At 37.8% G+C, this 20780-nt stretch overlaps 2 protein-coding genes across 4 annotated transcripts in view; both read left to right on the top strand.

Moving 5' to 3' along the window:
- Positions 1-1549: 1549 nt before the first annotated feature.
- capn10 (calpain 10) lies at positions 1550-18832 on the top strand. Of its 2 annotated transcripts, none has more exons than XM_056260288.1 (13): positions 1550-1787; positions 2128-2281; positions 3039-3170; positions 9988-10184; positions 10295-10521; positions 12832-12973; positions 13647-13813; positions 13975-14201; positions 14282-14481; positions 16272-16518; positions 16735-16931; positions 17218-17263; positions 17784-18832. In XM_056260288.1, exons 2-13 carry the CDS (start codon positions 2150-2152, stop codon positions 17808-17810), a joined length of 1941 nt encoding a protein of 646 aa, XP_056116263.1. In that variant the 5' UTR covers positions 1550-1787; positions 2128-2149; the 3' UTR covers positions 17811-18832. The 2 variants fall into 2 exon arrangements, with proteins under 2 accessions (XP_056116263.1, XP_056116257.1); XM_056260282.1 differs by having other exon boundaries at positions 2113-2281.
- Positions 18833-19378: 546 nt separating this feature from the next.
- Positions 19379-20780, top strand: part of eif4e2 (eukaryotic translation initiation factor 4E family member 2) — a 139607-nt gene continuing 138205 nt past the window's right edge. For both annotated transcript variants that reach the window (XM_056260260.1, XM_056260252.1), the window contains exon 1: positions 19379-19511. In XM_056260260.1, coding sequence (XP_056116235.1) covers positions 19492-19511 — 20 coding nt within the window. In that variant the 5' untranslated portion in view covers positions 19379-19491. The remainder of the gene's footprint in view (positions 19512-20780) is intronic.

The raw sequence follows: 20780 nt of genomic DNA, 5'->3' as shown, positions 1-20780 counted from the left end.
GGGAGGTGGGATGCTGGAGAAATGTCATCAGAGAGAGGCTATATTCCCTTGAAACATGATTGACGGAATTAGATGAACGAACTCCTCCAGAACTTACATTATGAACTTTATAAAGAATGTGTAATATAATATGATTAAAATCACATCACATTGTCAGAGTGAAGAGAGAAAAGGGAAAAGAGAAATGAAAAGAGAAAAGATCAATTTTAACAAGAATAAAACGTTATGGTTGTTTTTTTTATTTCAATCAGTGCTTTATTTAATGACATAACTCACACAACAAAATCATGATTGCTCTAGCCTCTCGTAGCCAGACCTTCAGACTGACGGCAGAAGCTCTGGACTCCATACTGTATTGCATGTGAAAAGACGGATACAGCTTGAGCAGACTCACAAATGTGCTTTAACAACTCTGCCTCCTCTCAACATGGACGGCGTGTTCCCGGGGGTGGGCTTTATGTAAATTTCAAGGTTAGTGATGTCACCAACCCGTGAGGAATGTCGTGTAGTCCTTGTTGTAGTCCTTAAAAAAACAGTTTCTTTAAAAGCAATTATCTTCCTTTGCTTTGAACTTTGAGCGTTGTAACTTTGCAGATTTTGTTTATGCTCAAACAGCAACATTACACACTAACTAAAGTTAGAAAAGTGAAATCATAATCAACCACCCCTTTAATTATATTATTATGATGATTTAATGTCAAGATGATTGTTAACATGAATTTATCACATCTCCAAGTATATTTTTAGAATAATTATTTTGGTAAGAACAAATTAAGAGAGGCTATTAGAGAGATATGTGATTAATATGTTATGTTCATTAGAACAATGTGTTAATGCTTATCAGAACATGGACAGCAGATTGTTACAAATGTTGATGTATACAGTATGTACACATCATGTATAAGTCACAGTTAAAAGGAACTTTCACTGTTGATGCTGTTCTGCTTTAAAGTTTTATGATTTGTCATAACCTGCTTCATTAGCCTAATCAATGGGTTTAACCACTCTTAGAGCTCAGTTTGCACTAATAATTTATCATAACCTTTGTCCATGAGGAAACGGATCTGCAGCCTACTCCATTGTATTTGTGCTGATGATAAATAGCAAAAAGCTTGGTAGCCTATATATACCATCCTTAATTTTTTTCAAATTGCAGGCTACAGCATATTTATATGCATTATACGCTTCATTGTTTTTTTGTGGCTCCAATAAACTGTGGCCTATTTGTTTAAAAGAGAAAACTTCGCTATTGATAATTCCTATACATTATACTACATTTTATAGGCCTACTTACTTTTATTCATCATATATTATCAGTAAGAACTGTTTTCTTTTACTGTTTTGTTTATTATCTCATATTAATAGGGTGTCAATGTGTTGTTGTTTTTATTTACCACGAAAAATAAGTCGTATAAGAATGCTAAAATAGAAAGAAATGGAAGAAATAGCTAAAGCCAAGCAAAGTGCGCTTTAACTGTAATACCTGTTCAGAGGAGCTCCACTAGGGGGCGCGCCAGCTGCAGCTCCCGCCTCCGCCCCGGATGACAGCGCTGTCCACGGCGCGCGCGTCCTTCCGGTTATGGGATGAAACGCCTTGGTGCTCAGTTCAGGTGCAGTGTTTTTGTTTCTTTGAACCTATTGAGTGTGTTTCAACTACCTCAGGGTGACGGCATGCGATTTCAAGGTTGATTTAATTTAATTGTATATGCCTTTCTTTGCCTCTATCTCGTGTCATTCAAACCTGCCAGTAGCATGACTAACGGGTTATCAACACAGCTGACATGACGGTACGTCTTGATGAATTATGATTAATACTGCTTACTCTGATGCTTGATATCTGAACAAGTTTGTCACTAAAACGGTGTTGGAAAGCCAAAATTCCCATTAAAAGCCGCCTTTAACGCCACTGTAGCTTAAACTTTAAACTGGAAAGCATTCACCAGGACAAATTAGTTTTCAGGTTACTGCCTTCTTTTGATATAACGTTACTTCTTTGACTAGCACATACAGTATATGCAGGAACAAGCAAAGGCAATGAAGCTATGATAATGATAATTAGTTTTAAAACGCAAATCGTGCTCAGATTATCACAGGTGTGCTGGTTACTTCTAGCCTTTCGTCTAACAGGAGTGAAGCTGGTCTGGTTGCCATGGAAACGGAGACTGAGAACCAATCAGTGTTTGTGGACCTTGACTTTCCAGCTGATGATTCCTCAGTCTTCTGTGATTACACCACGCCTCTCTCCAAATTGTTGGGTGATGTCACATGGCTCCGCCCACAGGTAACGTGTCACTCTTTCACACACACACACACACACACACACAGTCACTCTTTCACACCCGTGATATTATATAGCAAACAGACGCATTTCCAATGAGCACAGAATGAAGACTTTCTTTAAGAACTGATTTTCATTTGGGTTGGCGTTTATCACTATTTTAAAAACTCATTGACATCAAAATGAAAGTTTTGTGGCTTTTAGTGGGTTAGCTTTAAGACTTACAAACAATAGGTATACTTCAAGTTTATTTTATTTAGTATACTTAAGTAAAGTTCAAGTATACTTTATGTAGATAAAGTATACTTAATTATACTTTTAAGTATATCTCAATCAGAAGATTGAGTACAAGTATAGGCCAAATATACTTAAACCTTTCTGTCAGTAAGTCAAATATACTTTTAAAAAAGTACAATTTTAAGTATATTTTCTGAGAAGTACATAAAGTAGACTGAAAGTATTATTTCTTATTTTTAGTTTAAAAGAAGTAAACTAATAGCACACTTGAATAAACTTATTTTTCATCAGGGTACTGTGATATAGTACTCCTAAATATTGACAAAATTAAATTTTGCCTATACGGTATCAGATTGCTTATGCATTTAAAAAAGAAGGAAGATGAGCCCTTCGATATGTCCCAAATATTTTATTTTAATAGGAAATACTGCATATGGCAAAAATACTGCACTCGTTAAGTGAATTCACTGGGTCTATAACAATACAAACTGTCTGAAACTGGCTTTCTTTGCATATTTCCCAGGAAATCTGCAAGCAGCCTCAACTCTTCCCTGATGACCCTGTGCAGGCCCACCCAAAGCAAGGCATTCTGGGAGACTGCTGGTTGCTCTGTGCCTGCTCCATGTTACTCAAGAACCAGCATCTTCTGAACAAGGTGAACACTGTCAGGGGTCTGAGGTGTTTTCGGGGTCCTTGAGATGTTTTGGCATGCTCTGACATTTGTGCTTTTTTCAGTTGCTTATAAACATATTAATGGCACAGGTGAAATTACACTCTATATAGCACACACAGGGCTACCATAATATGTGAACAACATGTTAATACATGTTTGTATTTTTGAGAGAATATTGTTTATGCGTGGTTATTGAAAAAACTAAAAACTAAAGTTTCTAATATAAGGCCACAAATAACATACTAAATATCTGTCCACAAGACTTTTGACTAGTGGATGTTGTCGCCTAGAGTTTTTGCTTCGAATTGATCTGAAAATCATTCTGTCTAATCATTCACATAAAACAATAGATTGTTTTAAATTGTGAAAAACATTTTTTTGTTTGCAAAGGCAATATGCGGATGGGCGGAACGGCCCAACCCCCTCATGAATAATTAGGCAGTTCTCACCTGAGCAGACTGCATACTAATGAGCCTTTCATTCAGGGGTGTCACACAAGAAAGAATGCAAGGACAATATATATATATATATATAAATAAATAAATAAATATTTATACACACACACACACACACATATATATATATATACACTACCGTTCAAAAGTTTGGGGTCAGTGAGAATTTTATTTTTATTTTTTGGAGGAAAGAAATCAATACTTTTATTTATCAAGGAATAATTCATTTGATCGAAAGTGACAGTAAAGACATTTATAATGTTACAAAAGATTCTAAACCTAACCCTATTCATCAAAGAATCCTAAAAAAAAAAAAAAAAAAAAACTGTACAACTGACAGACCAACAACTGTTTCAACATTGATAATAATAATAAATGTTTCTTGAGCATCAAATCCTCATATTATACTGATTTGTGAAGGATTATTTGACACTGAAGACACTGACACTGGTGATGCTGAAAATTCAGCTTTGATCACAGGAATAAATTACACTTTACTATATATTCACACAGAAAACAGCTGATTTACACTGGAATAATATTTAATACTATAACTGATTTTTGTTGTATTTTTAATCAAATAAGCGCAGCCATGGTTAGCAGAAGATAATTCTTTTAAAAGTATTTAAAATCGTACCGACCCCAAACTTTTGAACGGTAGTGTATATATATACAAACAATCAAAATATAAATGAAAGCCAAAAGCACATTTTTAGTCACACCTTTTAGCCATCCACATCCCATTTTTAGCCATCCACCGCGGTAAAAATAAACCAGTCGCATTTCAAAGTCGTTCGCGAAACGACCGCCAGGTGGCGCAAAGGGACATTTAGCAAAACGTAAGTGGGGCTAATGTCTGTAGCCTAAAGGCCTGTTCACACCGGGACGAATTTCGCGCGCGTTATTCGCCGACGTTTAACGCCTCGTGACTAAACAAAGGGCGCCAATGTGAGTGTTCACACCAACGCGTAAAACGCCACGCGTAAAAGCGTCATTTTTTTAAAAACGCCTCGGGTTCGTTTTTTTGGTTTGACGCGCCGCGTCAAAAACTATCCGACCAATGAGATTGGCGCTTTTGCTCACGTGTCTGGAGCTTCTGAAGTTACAGTAAAACACAACTTGGGGGCGCTCAAACACAAAACGGTCTTGCCGAGCACACATACGTAACGGCGAAGAAGATATACAGCGTCTACACTCTGCCGGGAAGAAATAAGACGAGGAAGATGTAAGGCTAGATGAGTAGAGCTGCTGGTCTTGTTGGTGTCTTTATAAAGAGACACCAACGACAATAAAGAACCATATAACAAACGCGACAAACTTGCTCTCTTCTTCTGAGTGACAAGCGAGTGTCAGAAGCGTAGTTGCGCAGCGCCACTTTGTGGACCGGGGTATTTCTGTTTTACATTAAGCGCCATCTAATGTCAGGGAATGAATTTGCGTGTTCACTCGGCTCATCGTCAGCGAAAATCGCTTGGGTGTGAACACAAAAAACGCGTTGAAAAACGCTGACGAATAACGCGAGCCGATATTCGTCCCGGTGTGTACAGGCCTTAAGGATGAAATACTACAAGTTATGGTAATTTCCAAATAAGCCTACAACAAACATTTTTAGCCTACTCCGTAATTGTTGGTCATACAGATAAGATATAATCTTTTAAAACTGTAAAAGGCTAAAGTATAGGCCTACACTCACAGGCTAAATGAAAAAATCGCTCATGTGAGAAACAGACGTTTGGGTATTTCTCAGTGAGAAAATTCATAGCTGAGCGGTAGAACTTAGGGTTCATCATCAAGATGACACGGCTTCAAATCCCGCACAAACATGGTCTGCTATAAATTTTATATTTATTTAGATTTGTCTAGCTCTAAAACTCTGTTACACCATACAGTTTTTTTTTTGCTTATATTTATAAAATACAATTATCATGCATTTCCATTTTACACTAAGGAACAAAATAGTATCCAACAGAACGACTTTGCATCTGTATAATAATAGGCTACCAATCGTAATTTCAAAAGCAGTTCTGTAAAAAAATTAATTATATATAGCCTATATATATATATATATATATATATATATATATATATATATATATATATATATATATATATATATTTTTTTTTTTTTTTCAGGGCTGCCAACTCTCACGCATTGAGCGTGAGAGTAGGCTACTCACGCAATTGACCCAAATCTCACGCTCTCACGCCACACCCCCGATTTCTCACGCTGAAGTGTCAACCCGGTCGGTCAAATTCCTAAAAGATATAGTTTATCTATAGATCTACCTGTTGAGCCACTCGTGATCGACTAGTTATACCGCAAATTAGTTAAAATATCCCGTAATCTATCTAGAGCGAGCGTGCATGCGAGACAGATATTGTGCTCCAAACCATGCGCGCGCATGGCAGAGAGGTCTGTTCCCTACAACCTAGAGTTTTTTAAAAACATGGTTTTAAGTAAAGTGTGATTTGCCAGGGGGGACTAGGATTTCCTTCTGGTCTAAACATCCCTGCTTCTGCTGAATTATTTTAATCCCCCCCGTAATTTTTTGGTCATACAGATAAGAGTAGAGTAGCTTACATCGTTCAAAACTGTAAACTTGTATTCATATAGGCTAACGACAAAAACAGTATATCTGTCGTCTCTGTCTCCGGGAACTGCGGGTCACAAAAAATGAACCGAAAGCCACTTCAGCTCAGTCACGATAAGAAATCGGCTATGTCTAAAGCCTTTAAATGTCTAAATATTTAGGCTAATAAATGTTATCTGATTATGTAGGCTAATCCATATGAAAACGAGAGGTACAGAGAATCTACTCAAACATGCAATGTAAGCGCTTCCCAATGAGAAAATGACAAGACAAGGGTGAAAATCTCACTCTATGTAGGCTAAATCGCCCTGAATTAAAATGTAAAAACAGATCAAATAATGTATTTGTCGAAATGTTGCGATATTGTTTCATTTAAGTTCATAATTATTCTATAAATGTTATTTAATTTAGCAGCATTACCACGAAGCACCGTGTTTCGATATTTATTTGAATAATACAAAATAAAATAAAAACTTAATTCACAAATTGCATGCCTTGTAAGGATCCAAAGATCCCTGTAGAATTTAATATTGAGTTGAACATTTTGTTCATGACAACAAATTAACATGCGATTTTTCAGATTATATTTAGTTTTGCTTGGAAAAAGCTGGCCCAAACCAGTTTTATTTCATCAATTATTGAAATAATGAAATATTTAGTAATAAACTTTTATGACAGAAATATCACTAGGCTACATGTAACTTAAATCATTTAATTCCTTCATTATCAACACTGTCTAGAATAGCGATTTAAGTGTGAATTGCGACTTCTCTTTGTGACTTCTCAGCCTCAGACTCCGATAGCCTGTGGGGGGTTGGAGGGACAGTTGCTGGACAAAGGTGTTAATGTTCCTCTTTCATATGGAGAGTGTCGGATAGCCAGCCTGATGAGCAGGCAAAATTATTGTAAGGATAAATCTGTGTCCAAATGTAGACCCCATATCTTATTAAATTATAAATATTGTAGTTTATTTATTGTAACCTATTTAAAGTTTTTTTCACACAAAATTTCAATTGAAGTTATTGTAAGGTGAATTCAACAAGGCAAGCTGTGTCTTTGAAGCAACAATTAAAGGTTAAATAATTTTTTCGTGATTTGTATGGCTGACACGCAGCGACATATACAGTATTATCAGCTGTATGATGTGTTTTTACCCTGAAATGTTTAATTTCGAGAGAGAGACCCGGCGCGCGCAGCGAGGGAGACTAAATAAACTTGTTAAAAAGAGATCCAGCGCGAGAGAGGCAAAGAGAAACGCATGTTTTTAATTTAATTATGTTTCTTTGGACAATTTTCGTTTTGTAGGCCTACTGTTTTAATTGTTTAATTTAGCTGTAATTTCTTTGGCAATACAAATTTAAAATGTCGCAAGAATAAGATTAGCCTAGTGTTTCTTATTTTGCATCGCAAAAGAAATAAACTCTAAACCCGATGTAACCCTGTTTTAAATTAAAAAATGTAAACCTTGAAATGTTCGAACTTGGTTTCAAACTTAAGTAATTTTAGTGTTCTTTTACATTACACAATAATTTAGCAGACAAAAAAGACGAGCTTCTTCATTTTCAATTTCTGATGCAATCGGCTGACAATCTTCCTTCATCAGTTTTTGTCGTTTGTGCAGCGGCTGCGGTTCTACAGGAATGTAGCAAATTTATGTTGTAATGATAATCAAACAAAACTCTTGACTTTAAATAAGTAAACAGATATAAACAGTTACCTATTTAAGCATCAAGGTGGGAAAATATAAACGCTGTAGGACAACATCGGTTAACAACATGTATGCTACATTGAGATTCGATCTCGGGTCGATTGAAGCTCCTCGAAGCTCGTGTCGTTGCGTTGATCACTGAGCTACCGTCTGTACGCTGATAAAGTTGTAAAGCCTCATTCATGTAGCCTAAATGTTTTTATTGCAATGTTTTATGTTGAAATGTTTTCATTATTTATTCAATTACATTTCAGTATTGTGATTATGAATTATTTTAACTACGTTTCACTTGTTGAATTCTTCTGCTACCAGCTTTCAATTGCTCTGAATCAGCGCGGTGCGGCAGCAGATTACGCATTAAGGCCAATTTATACTTCTGCGTCGAGTGTACGCCGTAGTGTACGGCGTAGGCTACGCACGTAGGCGACGCCGTCATGAGCATTTATACTTCTGCGTTTAGGTCTGCGTTGCTCTGCAGTACAGCGCCGAAACGCTAGTTGGCGGCGGAGGGTTTTAATGTTCCACTGTGTTTAGATTCCTCGCGGCAAGAAGAAGAAGATTCCTCGCGGCTGTTTTGAGTTTAGGTTACTACAAGCAATGGCGACTGAAAGAGAGCAGATCATGTTGGAGTTGGAGCTTATTGAGGTGGAAAAGGTAAATTTTTAGTTTTTTTAACAGTTTCGCTGTACTTAGAATTTAAAAATGGCGGGCGGTGCAGAAGAACACGCCGGAAATGCATAGGAGGAAACGCGATGCTACCAAGCCGACCAATCACAGATCTTGCGGTCCGCGTCGTCGCGACGTGTAGTTACATTTTTGAGGAGGTGCGCGTCAGGTTACGGCGAAGGGTACGGCGTATGGTACGCGTCTGTGCGTAGGGAAAAATGAGCTGGGGAAAAAAATACTGACAACACTCTCTTTTCATACAGATTGCATAAACTGAGAATATTTGTTTTTTATATAAATTACTTCATCAAGAAACTTTGCTGCCGTACCATGTCTGCAGCAGGCCCAATGATATAACGCAGTGCCTGAAAATAGTCCCCAGCTAGGTTACTTCCTGTGTGACCATATAAGTTTGTGTTTGCGCTGCATAATATCATTGCGCCTGCTGCACTCATGGTACGGCAGCAAAGTTTCTTGATTATTACGCAGGAATGAGAGAATAGTTCCTAGCCATATCAGCCTAGAAAATCGCAACTTTACATTTCCCGTCGGTCTTAGTGCACGATGTAACTACAGAAGAGTCAAGTTTTAAATAGGAAAAATATCGAAACTCTTTAGTCATTTTTTTGAGAGAGATGCTAATGGTCTTGTCCACTTCAATGATCTATCCTAAGCTATGCTAAAAGTGGTACCGTCAGACCCGGAGATCGGCTGAATGGATTCGAAAACGGTAAAACTCAACAGTTTAACTCTGGGGGAGTTGTAAAATGAGCCTATTTCCAAAAAAAGTGGAGTATCCCTTTAAGAAAAACTACATTACACCGCGTCTACATCAAACGCGTGTGATGCGTCAAAATCGAATAGTGGTCGGCAAATTCCAGACAGTAATCTGATGCCCCGTTCTATTTCTGACGTACTTCAAGGGCTCGTGCTACTTCTGACATGAGGAACAAATGTGTTTGCACGATCGCTTTGACATGTCCAGTGTAGACACGGTGAATCAGAGAATCACGACAAGCAAATCACACCAAAAGATCCGCCCACTCCCATGAAGCACTGTGAATAATGTAATGGAGTCTTTATACAAATATTTTTGTGTGTGTGTGTGTATATATATATATATATATATATATATATATATATATGGATATTGTGCATTAAACATAACTATATTGCTTTTTTATATTATCAACATCTTTAAATCGATAGTTTTATATTTATCCATCATTTATGCAATTATGTAATTTTCTTCACACATTTTCCAATTCTAAAACATTATGACAACACTGCTGAGGGTTGTTTCTTTCACAATTTCATCCACAAATTTCAACTGAATGTGCTCTAGGTGTATTTTAATGTGTGTTTGTGTTTGTTATCAGGTATTTCCACCGGAACAGCCTTTGTGGGGCGACTGTGCATATCACGGTGAGTTCCGGTTTCGATTCTGGCGGAACGGGGACTGGATAGAGGTACGGGTGGATGACCGGCTGCCCTGTATCAATGACACTCTCTGCTTCTCACGATGCCAGAGCCCTAGGGCATTCTGGGTAGCACTTTTGGAGAAAGCATATGCCAAGTATGTGCTGGTACAAAGATGTCTGAAGTATAAAATATAATTTTGATTTGATGTTTGAACTAAGACCAGATCATAATAATTGAAGTGTTGGCAACTGTTGTTCATACTAGGCTACATGGTTCATATGAGCGTTTGTGGGCAGGCCAAGTATGTGAGGCAGTGGTGGACCTGAGCGGAACCATTGTGGTACGATGGAGTCTAAAAGGGGCGGAGTCATCACCACAGTCCAACGACACCCAGATTCAACACACCGCTAACGGGACGAGTCTATCTCAACTCTCGCTGGAGCTGAAGGAGCGATGTGCCATCAGCTGCTGTGTTCACAGTGCCTCCATGGGTGAGAGAGAAAAGTAACCACTGAATTTGAATTTAATTGAGCTGGATATTGACACTAACTTGCAACTGACAGTTATTGAACCGACCTGAAACAACATTGAACTAAATTGAGCTGAATAATGATGCTATTGCCTTCTGTAGAAATTCATTGCAACTGAAATTTAATTAATTTAATAAATGATTAATTTGTATGTATGTATGTGTGTGTATATACACTCACCGGCCACTTTATTAGGTACCCCATGCTAGTAACGGGTTGGACCCCCTTTTGCCTTCAGAACTGCCTCAATTCTTCGTGGCATAGATTCAACAAGGTGCTGGAAGCATTCCTCAGGGAGTTTGGTCCATATTGACATGATGGCATCACACAGTTGCCGCAGATTTGTCGGCTGCACATCCATGATGCGAATCTCCCGTTCCACCACATCCCAAAGATGCTCTATTGGGTTGAGATCTGGTGACTGTGGAGGCCATTTTAGTACAGTGAACTCATTGTCATGTTCAAGAAACCAATTTGAAATGATTAGAGCTTTGTGACATGGTGGAAGTAGCCATCAGAGGATGGGTACATGGTGGCCATAAAGGGATGGACATGGTCAGAAACAATGCTCAGGTAGGCCGTGCCATTTAAACGATGCCCAATTGGCACTAAGGGGCCTAAAGTGTGCCAGGAAAACATCCCCCACACCATTACACCACCACCACCAGCCTGCACAGTGGTAACAAGGCATGATGGTTCCATGTTCTCATTCTGTTTACGCCAAATTCTGACTCTAACATCTGAATGTCTCAACAGAAATCGAGACTCATCAGACCAGGCAACATTTTTCCAGTCTTCAACTGTTCAATTTTGGGGAGCTCTTGCAAATTGTAGCCTCTTTTTCCTATTTGTAGTGGAGATGAGTGGTACCCGGTGGAGTCTTCTGCTGTTGTAGCCCATCCGCCTCAAGGTTGTGCGTGTTGTGGCTTCACAAATGCTTTGCTGCATACCTCGGTTGTAACGAGTGGTTATTTCAGTCACTGTTGCCCTTCTATCAGCTCGAACCAGTCTGGCCATTCTCCTCTGACCTCTGGCATCAACAAGGCATTTCCGCCCACAGAACTGCCGCTCACTGGATGTTTTTTCTTTTTCGGACCATTCTCTGTAAACCCTAGAGATGGTTGTGCGTGAAAATCCCAGTAGATTAGCAGTTTCTGAAATACTCAGACCAGCCCTTCTGGCACCAACAATCATGCCACGTTCAAAGTCACTCAAATCACCTTTCTTCCCCATACTGATGCTCGGTTTGAACTGCAGGAGATTGTCTTGACCATGTCTACATGCCTAAATGCACTGAGTTGCCGCCATGTGATTGGCTGCTTAGAAATTAAGTGTTAACGAGCAGTTGGACAGGTGTACCTAATAAAGTGGCCGGTGAGTGTATATATATATATTATATTGATGAATTTTGCAACATTAACACTGTAATTTTCCTGTTTATTATCGTGAAACTACTTTGATATAAATTATATTATGTGCTTTGATATGCACTATATAAATAAATGTGACTTTACGTGACAAACAACAAGTAACTGTTGTTTGACACTGCCAGACAGTGTTGTAATATTACTGTAATATGGAATTATAGTATTTAAAAATATTTTATTTTTATATTTTCAGTTTTCATTTTAATGTTAGTTTAAGTTTTAGTAATTTTGCTGTGTGTTTTTGTCATTTTTCTTAATTGTTGTTCATTTAAAAATAAAATTCTTCGATTTTAGTAATTCAAATTAAGCTTATTTTATTTCAGTTAGTTGCCAAGGCAACATTTCTATTTTTTTAAAATAGTTTATTTTAATTCAGTTAATGTTTATTTTATTAACAAAACTGTTTTTAATAGTCTTAGTTACCGATTACAACACTATTTGGGAGTGATTGTAGACTATAGCAGCAATAGTTAATAGTTAACAGATTTTACAATGTTCCTATTCATACCTTGAATTTTTTGCTGCCAATTTTACAATTGGCAGAAAATCTTTCACAAAATACCACAGGAAATATTTAGAGGAAGGTGCTTCTTCCTTATAGAAGGTTTTCACATAATTTTTTTTGATAGCATGCCTCGCTGTTTTTCAATGAGAAAAGAGGTGAGAAATATTGCAGTATTCGTTTATGCAATAACAATGAGAAAAGTGATCTGCGAGCCAGGTACATTATAAGGTGTATTAAAAGGAGGTATAATGTACATGAGCCTCATTTTGCCCAGTTCAGTCAGGTATGATGTACTGTATTAGCTCTAGTAATGGGTTTGTTCTCTCTCTCTCTCTGCAGGTGTCCCAGAGCTTGGCCAGTTCCATGCCATGAGTGTGGTGGAGTGGACAAATGTGACAACGACTACAGGCGAACAAGTGGAGCTGATCAGGATAAGAAACCCCTGGGGGAGGAGGAGCTGGGCCGGGGTGTGGAGGGAGAGGTGTGGAGGGAAAAAATGCTGAATGATCACATACTAGTCCATTTTCACATTTATTTTGTGTGTTAAATACCTTATTTTCCATATGCGTTATAAATAGATTTGTTATTAGAATTGTAAATATCTGTGTGGATTGATTTAACATACTTAACTAACATGATAATAAGATTCTTCTCAGAAATTTGCATCTATTTTACTTTTATTAGTAACTGCAGTGCTGTTTGTATCTCCGACAACTGACAGGCCGAAAGTCATTGATTTCCAATGGAGAGCAGTTCTGATCATATGTATATGTAGATTTTTAAGATCCTATTTGAACTTCGGATGCATTGAACTATTTAAACTTTTGTGATTAGACTGAATGCAACCTGACCTTATCAAAACTATGATATTATTGAAGAACAAAGCGAGAATTAACAATATTTTTCCACTAAAATGTAATTTTTTTAAACACTATTTCTTTAAAATTAGTGGTTAATGAATAATTATGTCTGAAATAATTATTTTAGAGTTGTTAAATTATATAAAGTATTTACTTAGATTGTCTCTAGAAAACCTACTAGGTTTTTCTTTCAAACATATTGGTGGTCATTTGTTTGGAACAATCATACACATATGTTGGCGATAGTGGAAAGGCTGCTTCTGTCTGACTGGTTCTGTCGGTCTCTCTCGACAGCGGATCAGGATGGGCTTCTCTGGAGGCCTCCTGCGCTCAGGCTTTACTGCGCCGCACAGCAGAGGGAGAATTCTGGATGGACGTGACAGAATTCCAGCAGGAATTTGACGAGGTCACGGTGGGCTATCCCATCAGTGTTGCTGGACACCTCCAAAGCATCTACACAGGTATTGGCTATACGTTCTTGTTGAGAGCATTTGCATCACCAGACCTTTGCTGTCTTATAAATGATATATCTAGTGATAATTTGAAGGTTTAAAAATAATAAAGGTATACATTTATTTAATATTTATATTAATGTGGTGGAACTATATTTCCTTTCATGTAGGAAGCTTTCTAACCCACAGCCACCAGACAAGAGGTCGCTGGGTTAAAGGTCACTCTGCAGGCGGTTGCCGCAACAACAGCACTTTTATCAGCAACCCTAAGTTCTGGTTGAAAGTGTGCGAGAGAGGAGAAGTGTTGCTGTCTTTGCTTCAGTACGGAATCCCTGAACCCGCAGCAGAGGGCGGCACTCATCCACACCTCCAGGCCATTGCACTACATGTGTGGAAGGTTAGAGAATCACAAAACAAACTTTTTTGAGTGCTTGAACATATTACATTATGTCATATGTGATATATAATATATTTTAGGTGGAGAAGAAACACTTTAACCTGGTGCGGACACTGAACAAGCCTCCGCTTGTGTCACACACACATGCGTATGATCGGGAAGTGGCTGTAGACACTCACCTGAATGCTGGTTTTTACCTGCTGGTGCCCAGTACCTTCCTGCAGGGAGTCGAGGGCCGCTTCCTCTTGAGAGTTCACTCTTCCTGCTCTACCTCTCTCAGGTCTCTGCTCAAAGACATACTTACTGTATTGAACTCCTTGTATAGTTCAAAAGTTTGGTGTCGGTAAGATTTTTTTATGTTTTAAAAGAAGTCTCTTATGGTCACAGAGGTTGCATTTTTTTCACCAGAAATGCTGTAAAAAGATATGAAGTATTATTGCATGTTATTAACACATGTTTTGTGTTTTCTATTTTAATTGACTATAGAATGTGATTTATTCCTGTGATGCGAAGCTGAATTACGCCAGTCTTCAGTGTCACATGATGCTTCAGAAATCATTCTAATATGCTGATTTGGTGTTTAAAGCTCCAGTCCGTAACTTTTTTAAGTTAAAAATAATCCAAAATAATTATATTAAAAAAAACTTATTCTGCCAGTGGTCAAAACTATCTGCTTGCCATAGCTAGATTCAAAACGGTTAGCTTGTAATAATGATTTTAATTCCAGTGGTACTGGTGGGTTTCCGCGGGAAATTCGAGCATGTCTTTGCGTCATGACGTCACACCCGTACACATAAAGAAGGAGTTTCGGCTAGCCGGCTATACTGCGCGTGACGAGATGTTTAGATGTATAGGCTTTTCTTGCAGCACTTTACATAATTAAACTTATGGCATCCAGAAAGATCCAAACAACAATCATCAGTGTCAACTGGAGATTCAGCAGTTATAAAACCCAAAAGACTTCGTACTTCGGATTTAAGGTGGCTAGAGAAAGAGAAAGAAACCGTCTCATGCGAACACAAGGATTTAAACATCGGCGGGGCTTTTGAAAAGTGCGTGAACTCCGTGTTTTGAAGGGGTTCAAAACAGAAGAAGAGACGGCTTTTTTCTGCTGAACAAGTAAGACATTTCAATAGTTCAATCGTGTAACAGTACGTTTTCTTAATTCACACAGTTATGGAGTTTCCTTTGTTGTGCCTTTCTCGTTTTGCTATTATGGAGAATATGAATTCTGAACTACGCAGAGAGCTGCTAACCATAAAACACATTACATTTAACATTAGTCACGCAATGCTGATGTTGTTAACATGAACAATTTGAGAACAAAGTAGGCTATAATTTGCACGGTTGCTGTAAATCGCGTTGATTAAATCTAACGAAGCTTATCATGTCGAATGCTTTTTCCCCTTTAGTTGGTCAGAACAAAAATGGATTTTACTTACTTGTTCAGAAGACATTTTCTTATGAAAATTCTTATGTTGGTCAAACTTTCAAAAAGTGAATCTGTGATTCTGTATGACAGTATCCACACAGCGCGGTGACTGACAGCAGCACTCGCCTCAAAGCACTGTGTTCATCCGCGCTGTTTCATGCCGATTTACAACCCACGTAAAGATAATAATTCCGCGAATCACTGCAGTTACAGATTTCGAACTGAGAGATGGCGACAAAGAGGAAAAGATACGGACTGCAGCTTTAAGAAACATTTCTTCTTATTATCAGTGTTGAAAACAGTTGTGCTGCATAGTGTTTAGTGGAAACAGTGGGGTTGTTTTTAGGATTCAATACAATATTCAAAAGAACAGCATTTATTTGAAACAGAAGTCTTTTGTAACAATATAAATGTCTTTACTGTCTCTTTTGATCAATTTAATGCATCCTTGCTGAATACAATTTTTAATTTCTTTTTTAAAAAAATCTTACAGACCCCAAACTTTTGAACAGTGCTGTGTAAATGTACTGTTTAATAACACCAATTATTAGTGGTCATATTCACACTGCATCTTCATATGCGATTTGATGCAATAACGCCATCTTATTGGTTTAAAATGTCTGTGTTTTTCTCTCCAGTGTGATGAAATCAGCTCCTCCTCCTCTTCAGCACTGTTCAGAGGGCGAGTGGGAAGCCATCAGCTCTCATGGCTCTTGGTCTGTTGGTTCTACTGCTGGAGGAAGTCGCAACTTCGCCACACATGGACACAACCCCCGTATACCCCTAACTGTGACCTATGACCCTGGAGGTAACAACGTAAGGGTCTCTCTTCACCAAAACAGGCCTGAAAATGCCCTTCATGCCATCGGATTTCATATTTATAAGGTCAGAAATTATTCATTTGTAATAATTCTCGAGGCATTTATTATATGACTAAACTGTTTAAAAGTTAAAGTGTTTATTGTGGTAAAAGTTTTCAGTTCTAATTATAATTGTTTTAGAAATTATATAGTAATTTAGTATTATTAAGGTGTAGGTGTCTAACATTCATTAGTTATTCCTTTTTTTTGATATGCCTTCATGACATTGTAATGTGTCCAGGTACCTGAGGGTGGTTCTGGCTCCCTGTTAACCCCTGGTTCCATGTGTCCTGTGGTTAGTTGTGTACCTCATGCCCACTCCCAGGAGCTCAGTGTGTTTTGCCATCTACACCCGGGCGAGTATGTCGTAATTCCCTCCACATACCAGCCGGAACTTAGCGCTCACTTCACGCTCACTCTTCTACGCAGGATACACCGGTAAGCGCTCTATAGTACAGAGCCTCAGCCTCTAAAGAGATTACGATTTTGGTGGAAAAATCGATGCTCTTCTTTCTTGAACACATCAAGAACGCAAAAGCCTTGAAATGTATTTTTTCTTCCCATCTCATATTTTTTCAAGCACCATGTCCCTTAAAGGTGCAGTAAGTGATTTCTGAGAAACACTGTTGATATTTTTTATGTTAAGAAATTGTTGCTGGTTGACATTGAGATATAAATCTTTGGCTCTGATTTAGTGAAGTACTGATGATGTCAACCTCCTCAGGAAAGCAATGCAGAGTGAAGAGCTTCTGGGCCATGCTGTGCAGGAGGTAACAATCGTTCAGCTCATTTAACACTCATGTTCAGATGACATTCAAGCCATGAGCTTTTACCTACTAGGGCTAGTGTAATACATCAATCTATATATAATGCATTAGCAATGATTTTGCAGAAGATCATCATAAATAACATTTATGAATGACAATTATTTTAAACTAGATTTACACTTATTTGTCTTACATAAAACATTTAGAATTTACTTGGAAACAATGGTTCCTCAATTTGAAAAAATAAATTAAACCCACTTTGGTTGAAACTTCACTTGAGATATAGATAAATTTTTTCATAAGTTTAATTGTAATGTATAAATATTATTGACATGTATTTATACATGTTTTTCCCCCAGCCTGCTAAATAACTACTTATTACCTTTATTGTGTGTACCGTTTCTGTAATTGACAGGTCTGTTTTTTGTTTTACTTCCACTGCTCTCCACAAGTAGTTTCATGAAAGCTAATGTACCATTAGTTTTGTAATATCCCTCTTCTCTCTTTCTCTTTCATCTCACAGGTCTCCTGTGTCTCTGTGATGAGATGACAGTCTGGGGAAGTGGATCAGATGCCCATGTTGAGATGAAATCTCACGAGAGGGTGTGTGGCATGAAGCCCGAGCATAGCCTCGTCCACTGGCCTGATCTCTAATGGGAGCCACTGGTGCACATCACTCACCTCAAACAACTACCAAAAGCCATCGGCAGTGGATAAATCATGGTATATAACATGTAGGCTATTGTCACAATGGTCGCAAGGATTCTTGGCCTATTAATATAGCATTCGCTGATGTGTGTGACGGCTTCGAATGTGGCCAGAATTTGTGTTGGAACGATACATTTTATAAAATTATTGTAATATCTTTTGTTTTACTGTGATGTACTTTAAATATGTACTGATACCAGATTTATTTATTGTGAATGATCACAGATTTATAATTAATGATCTTATCTTTAGGTTTTTGTCCAAAGCAAAGGTGAAAATAATCAAATTAGAAGTACCTTTTATTTTTGAGTGTTTCGTTTACTAGATTATCTAAAAACAGGCATTACCATGTGATTATTCAGTATAAACACTTTGTTGGATTTCCAGCTAAAATTTGTATTACTTGATATTTAAGGTACGGTAACTGTGATAGATTGATCAGAAAGAGAGAAAAGCAAAAAGAACCAGGGATCATTAGAAAAACAAGGATGCAGAGGATGAATAAATATGGGGGTATTATTGGCAAAAGAAGGGTAGACATTGATTGAATAAAGGGTGTGCGGCTCTACTGAAGCTCCAGCTCTCTCTGAAGTGTGCCGCAGAGTTGGAGCCCCTCACACAGGCGCTGCCCGTCGGCCTCTGTGAGCGCTAATTGTGTGTGTGTGTGTGAGTGAGAGAAGGTCTGCAGGCCTGTTAGTGCCGCACTATTGACGAACTAACGCTGTCACTGCCGCCTTGATCCAGCCCTTGGAGCCGCTGCACAATGATTTGCTATGTGACTCAAATACTGTTGTGACCCTTTCCTCCTCCTGTGCGTGTCTATTATATGTATAGAAATATTCATTAAATTATTTTGAATTTAAATACTTGAATCCTACTTTATTTGAATGCTTTGCAAATCATTCTTAAAACAAATATAATTATTTTGCTTGTATATAAATGAGATGTCTATACAACTTTCTTGTATAAACAACTCATTTTTTATTCATATTTTATGTAAAAAGAAAATGTAGCATCTATTCGCCAATGACTGCGCATGCTCAACATTACAGTACATGGCATTACTAGACCATTATTAAATTCGTTATATATATATATATATATATATATGTGTGTGTGTGTGTGTGTGTGTGTATGTATATATACATATATTATATATATATATATATAAACAAAAAAAGATTTTACTTTTTTTAATATGTAGGCCTACTGTCATTGTGGGGAAAATGCTTCATTTACTAAATCATGGATAACCTTTAGCGTTTTTTTTTTTGTTTTTTTTGTTTTTTACATTTACTATCCACCGACATGTTTATTAGTTTAATAGTTTATAAGATTACAGATTCACAGTCCCACTCTGCAACAAAATTCAGATATTCACCAAGTGAACAGCGTGCGCGTGAACACCCACCACGGTACTATGCGCGCGCCCGCCACCACCACTAGCGCGCGCCGCCGTTGCTGCGGAATTGACGGGGCTGCCGTCGGCGCGAGAGCGGATATAGACACTCACCTAGAAAATAATGAACAACAAATTTGACGCGTGAGTAATAAAAACAACGCAGCACGTTTGCGGGGGTTAGTTGTGCGTGAATGCAAACGCATGTGTTTCAAGCGTCTCTTTAACGCGGAGAGAGAGAGAGAAAAGGGAGAGGGGGAAAAGAGGTGTGTCTAGAAGCTTTGGCATGGGCTGGGAGGTCACTATGTTTAGTTGCATGGTTGGACTCCTACGTTTTTGTGGCCAGATGGATTGTGTTTTAATGCACGCGGTGAATGCTGCATGCAAATGTCCTCTTACAGGGGCAGTTCTGCGTGCACAGACAGGGCCTCCAGGCCGAGGACGGATCACCGGGTTAGGCGTGTGTGTGTGAGCAGCGGGGGCAGGTGCTCTGCGACCCGGGCTCAAACTCTTCAGCCTGCTGGAATGACATGTGGGGCTGTAGGCTGCTAATAAACATGCGAGGCGTACTGCATTAAGCTATACATGGCACGTGGACACAAAACTACAGCAGATAATCATCTGTTACAAAACCAGAGTACTTTATTATGTATGCAAACTTTTCATGCTCAACCACTGAGCATTATAAGCGCAGGTTCAAATAAGATATAGTTTAGTCTGTTTCTGTAAACTCAGACATGGCCTCTGTGTAATAAAGATGACGATTATAACATCCTCAGGAAAGTACAGTGGATATTATAAAGGATGTTACAAAATGTACAGTGACAGTACCATGGCACTGAAATTCATGTACATGTATATAACATGTTTCTTCAAAAAAACTTTCATGGTAACGTTACTTTTTTAAAAGCGTACAATGTAAATGTGATTGTTATACAGTAGTCAACATTTAAAGTGGATCAAAACCTTTCATCAAAGTTATACATGCATTTTGAACAATACCCGTTCTTGTCTTTGGTCTTAGGACAAGTTGATGAACTTTTTTGATTCACTTCAAATGTTGACTACTGAACTTGTAAATAAAGAAAAAGTGTATATACTCGTGTATATATATATATATATATATATATAGATGTATAGGCCTATATGAAAATTTAAGCTTGTATACATATTTATCTTATATCCTTTATAACATTTTTCTGATACTTAAGCTTTATATAAATGACACTAGAACATAAATGTACTAAATTAGTTAGTAAATATATATATATATATATATATATATAGTTTTGAGTTGTCTTTTTTTCAGTTGGAAGCCACTGCATGTGCTTTAGTTCCTGATTTAATTATGTATTATTGCTCTGATTGAAGCCACAGTAATAAATAACACATTGTGGTTGAGTGAAATTGAGA

The sequence above is a fragment of the Rhinichthys klamathensis genome, unplaced genomic scaffold (genome assembly GCF_029890125.1).
Source record: "Rhinichthys klamathensis goyatoka isolate OS25496 unplaced genomic scaffold, OSU_Roscu_1.1 h1tg000008l_1, whole genome shotgun sequence".
In the NCBI taxonomy this organism is placed as follows: Eukaryota; Metazoa; Chordata; class Actinopteri; order Cypriniformes; family Leuciscidae; genus Rhinichthys; species Rhinichthys klamathensis.
The sequence above is the reverse complement of the archived record's forward strand: the minus strand, read 5'-3'. Positions and strand labels throughout refer to the sequence as shown.

Bases quoted from the DNA above. Each gene is read 5' to 3' on its own strand.
- capn10 (XM_056260288.1), top strand. From the start codon at position 2,150: ATGGAAACGGAGACTGAGAACCAATCAGTGTTTGTGGACCTTGACTTT. The intron at 2,282-3,038 runs GTAACGTGTCAC...CATATTTCCCAG, and splicing joins TCACATGGCTCCGCCCACAG to GAAATCTGCAAGCAGCCTCA. The intron at 12,974-13,646 runs GTGTGGAGGGAA...CTCTCTCGACAG, and splicing joins GCCGGGGTGTGGAGGGAGAG to CGGATCAGGATGGGCTTCTC.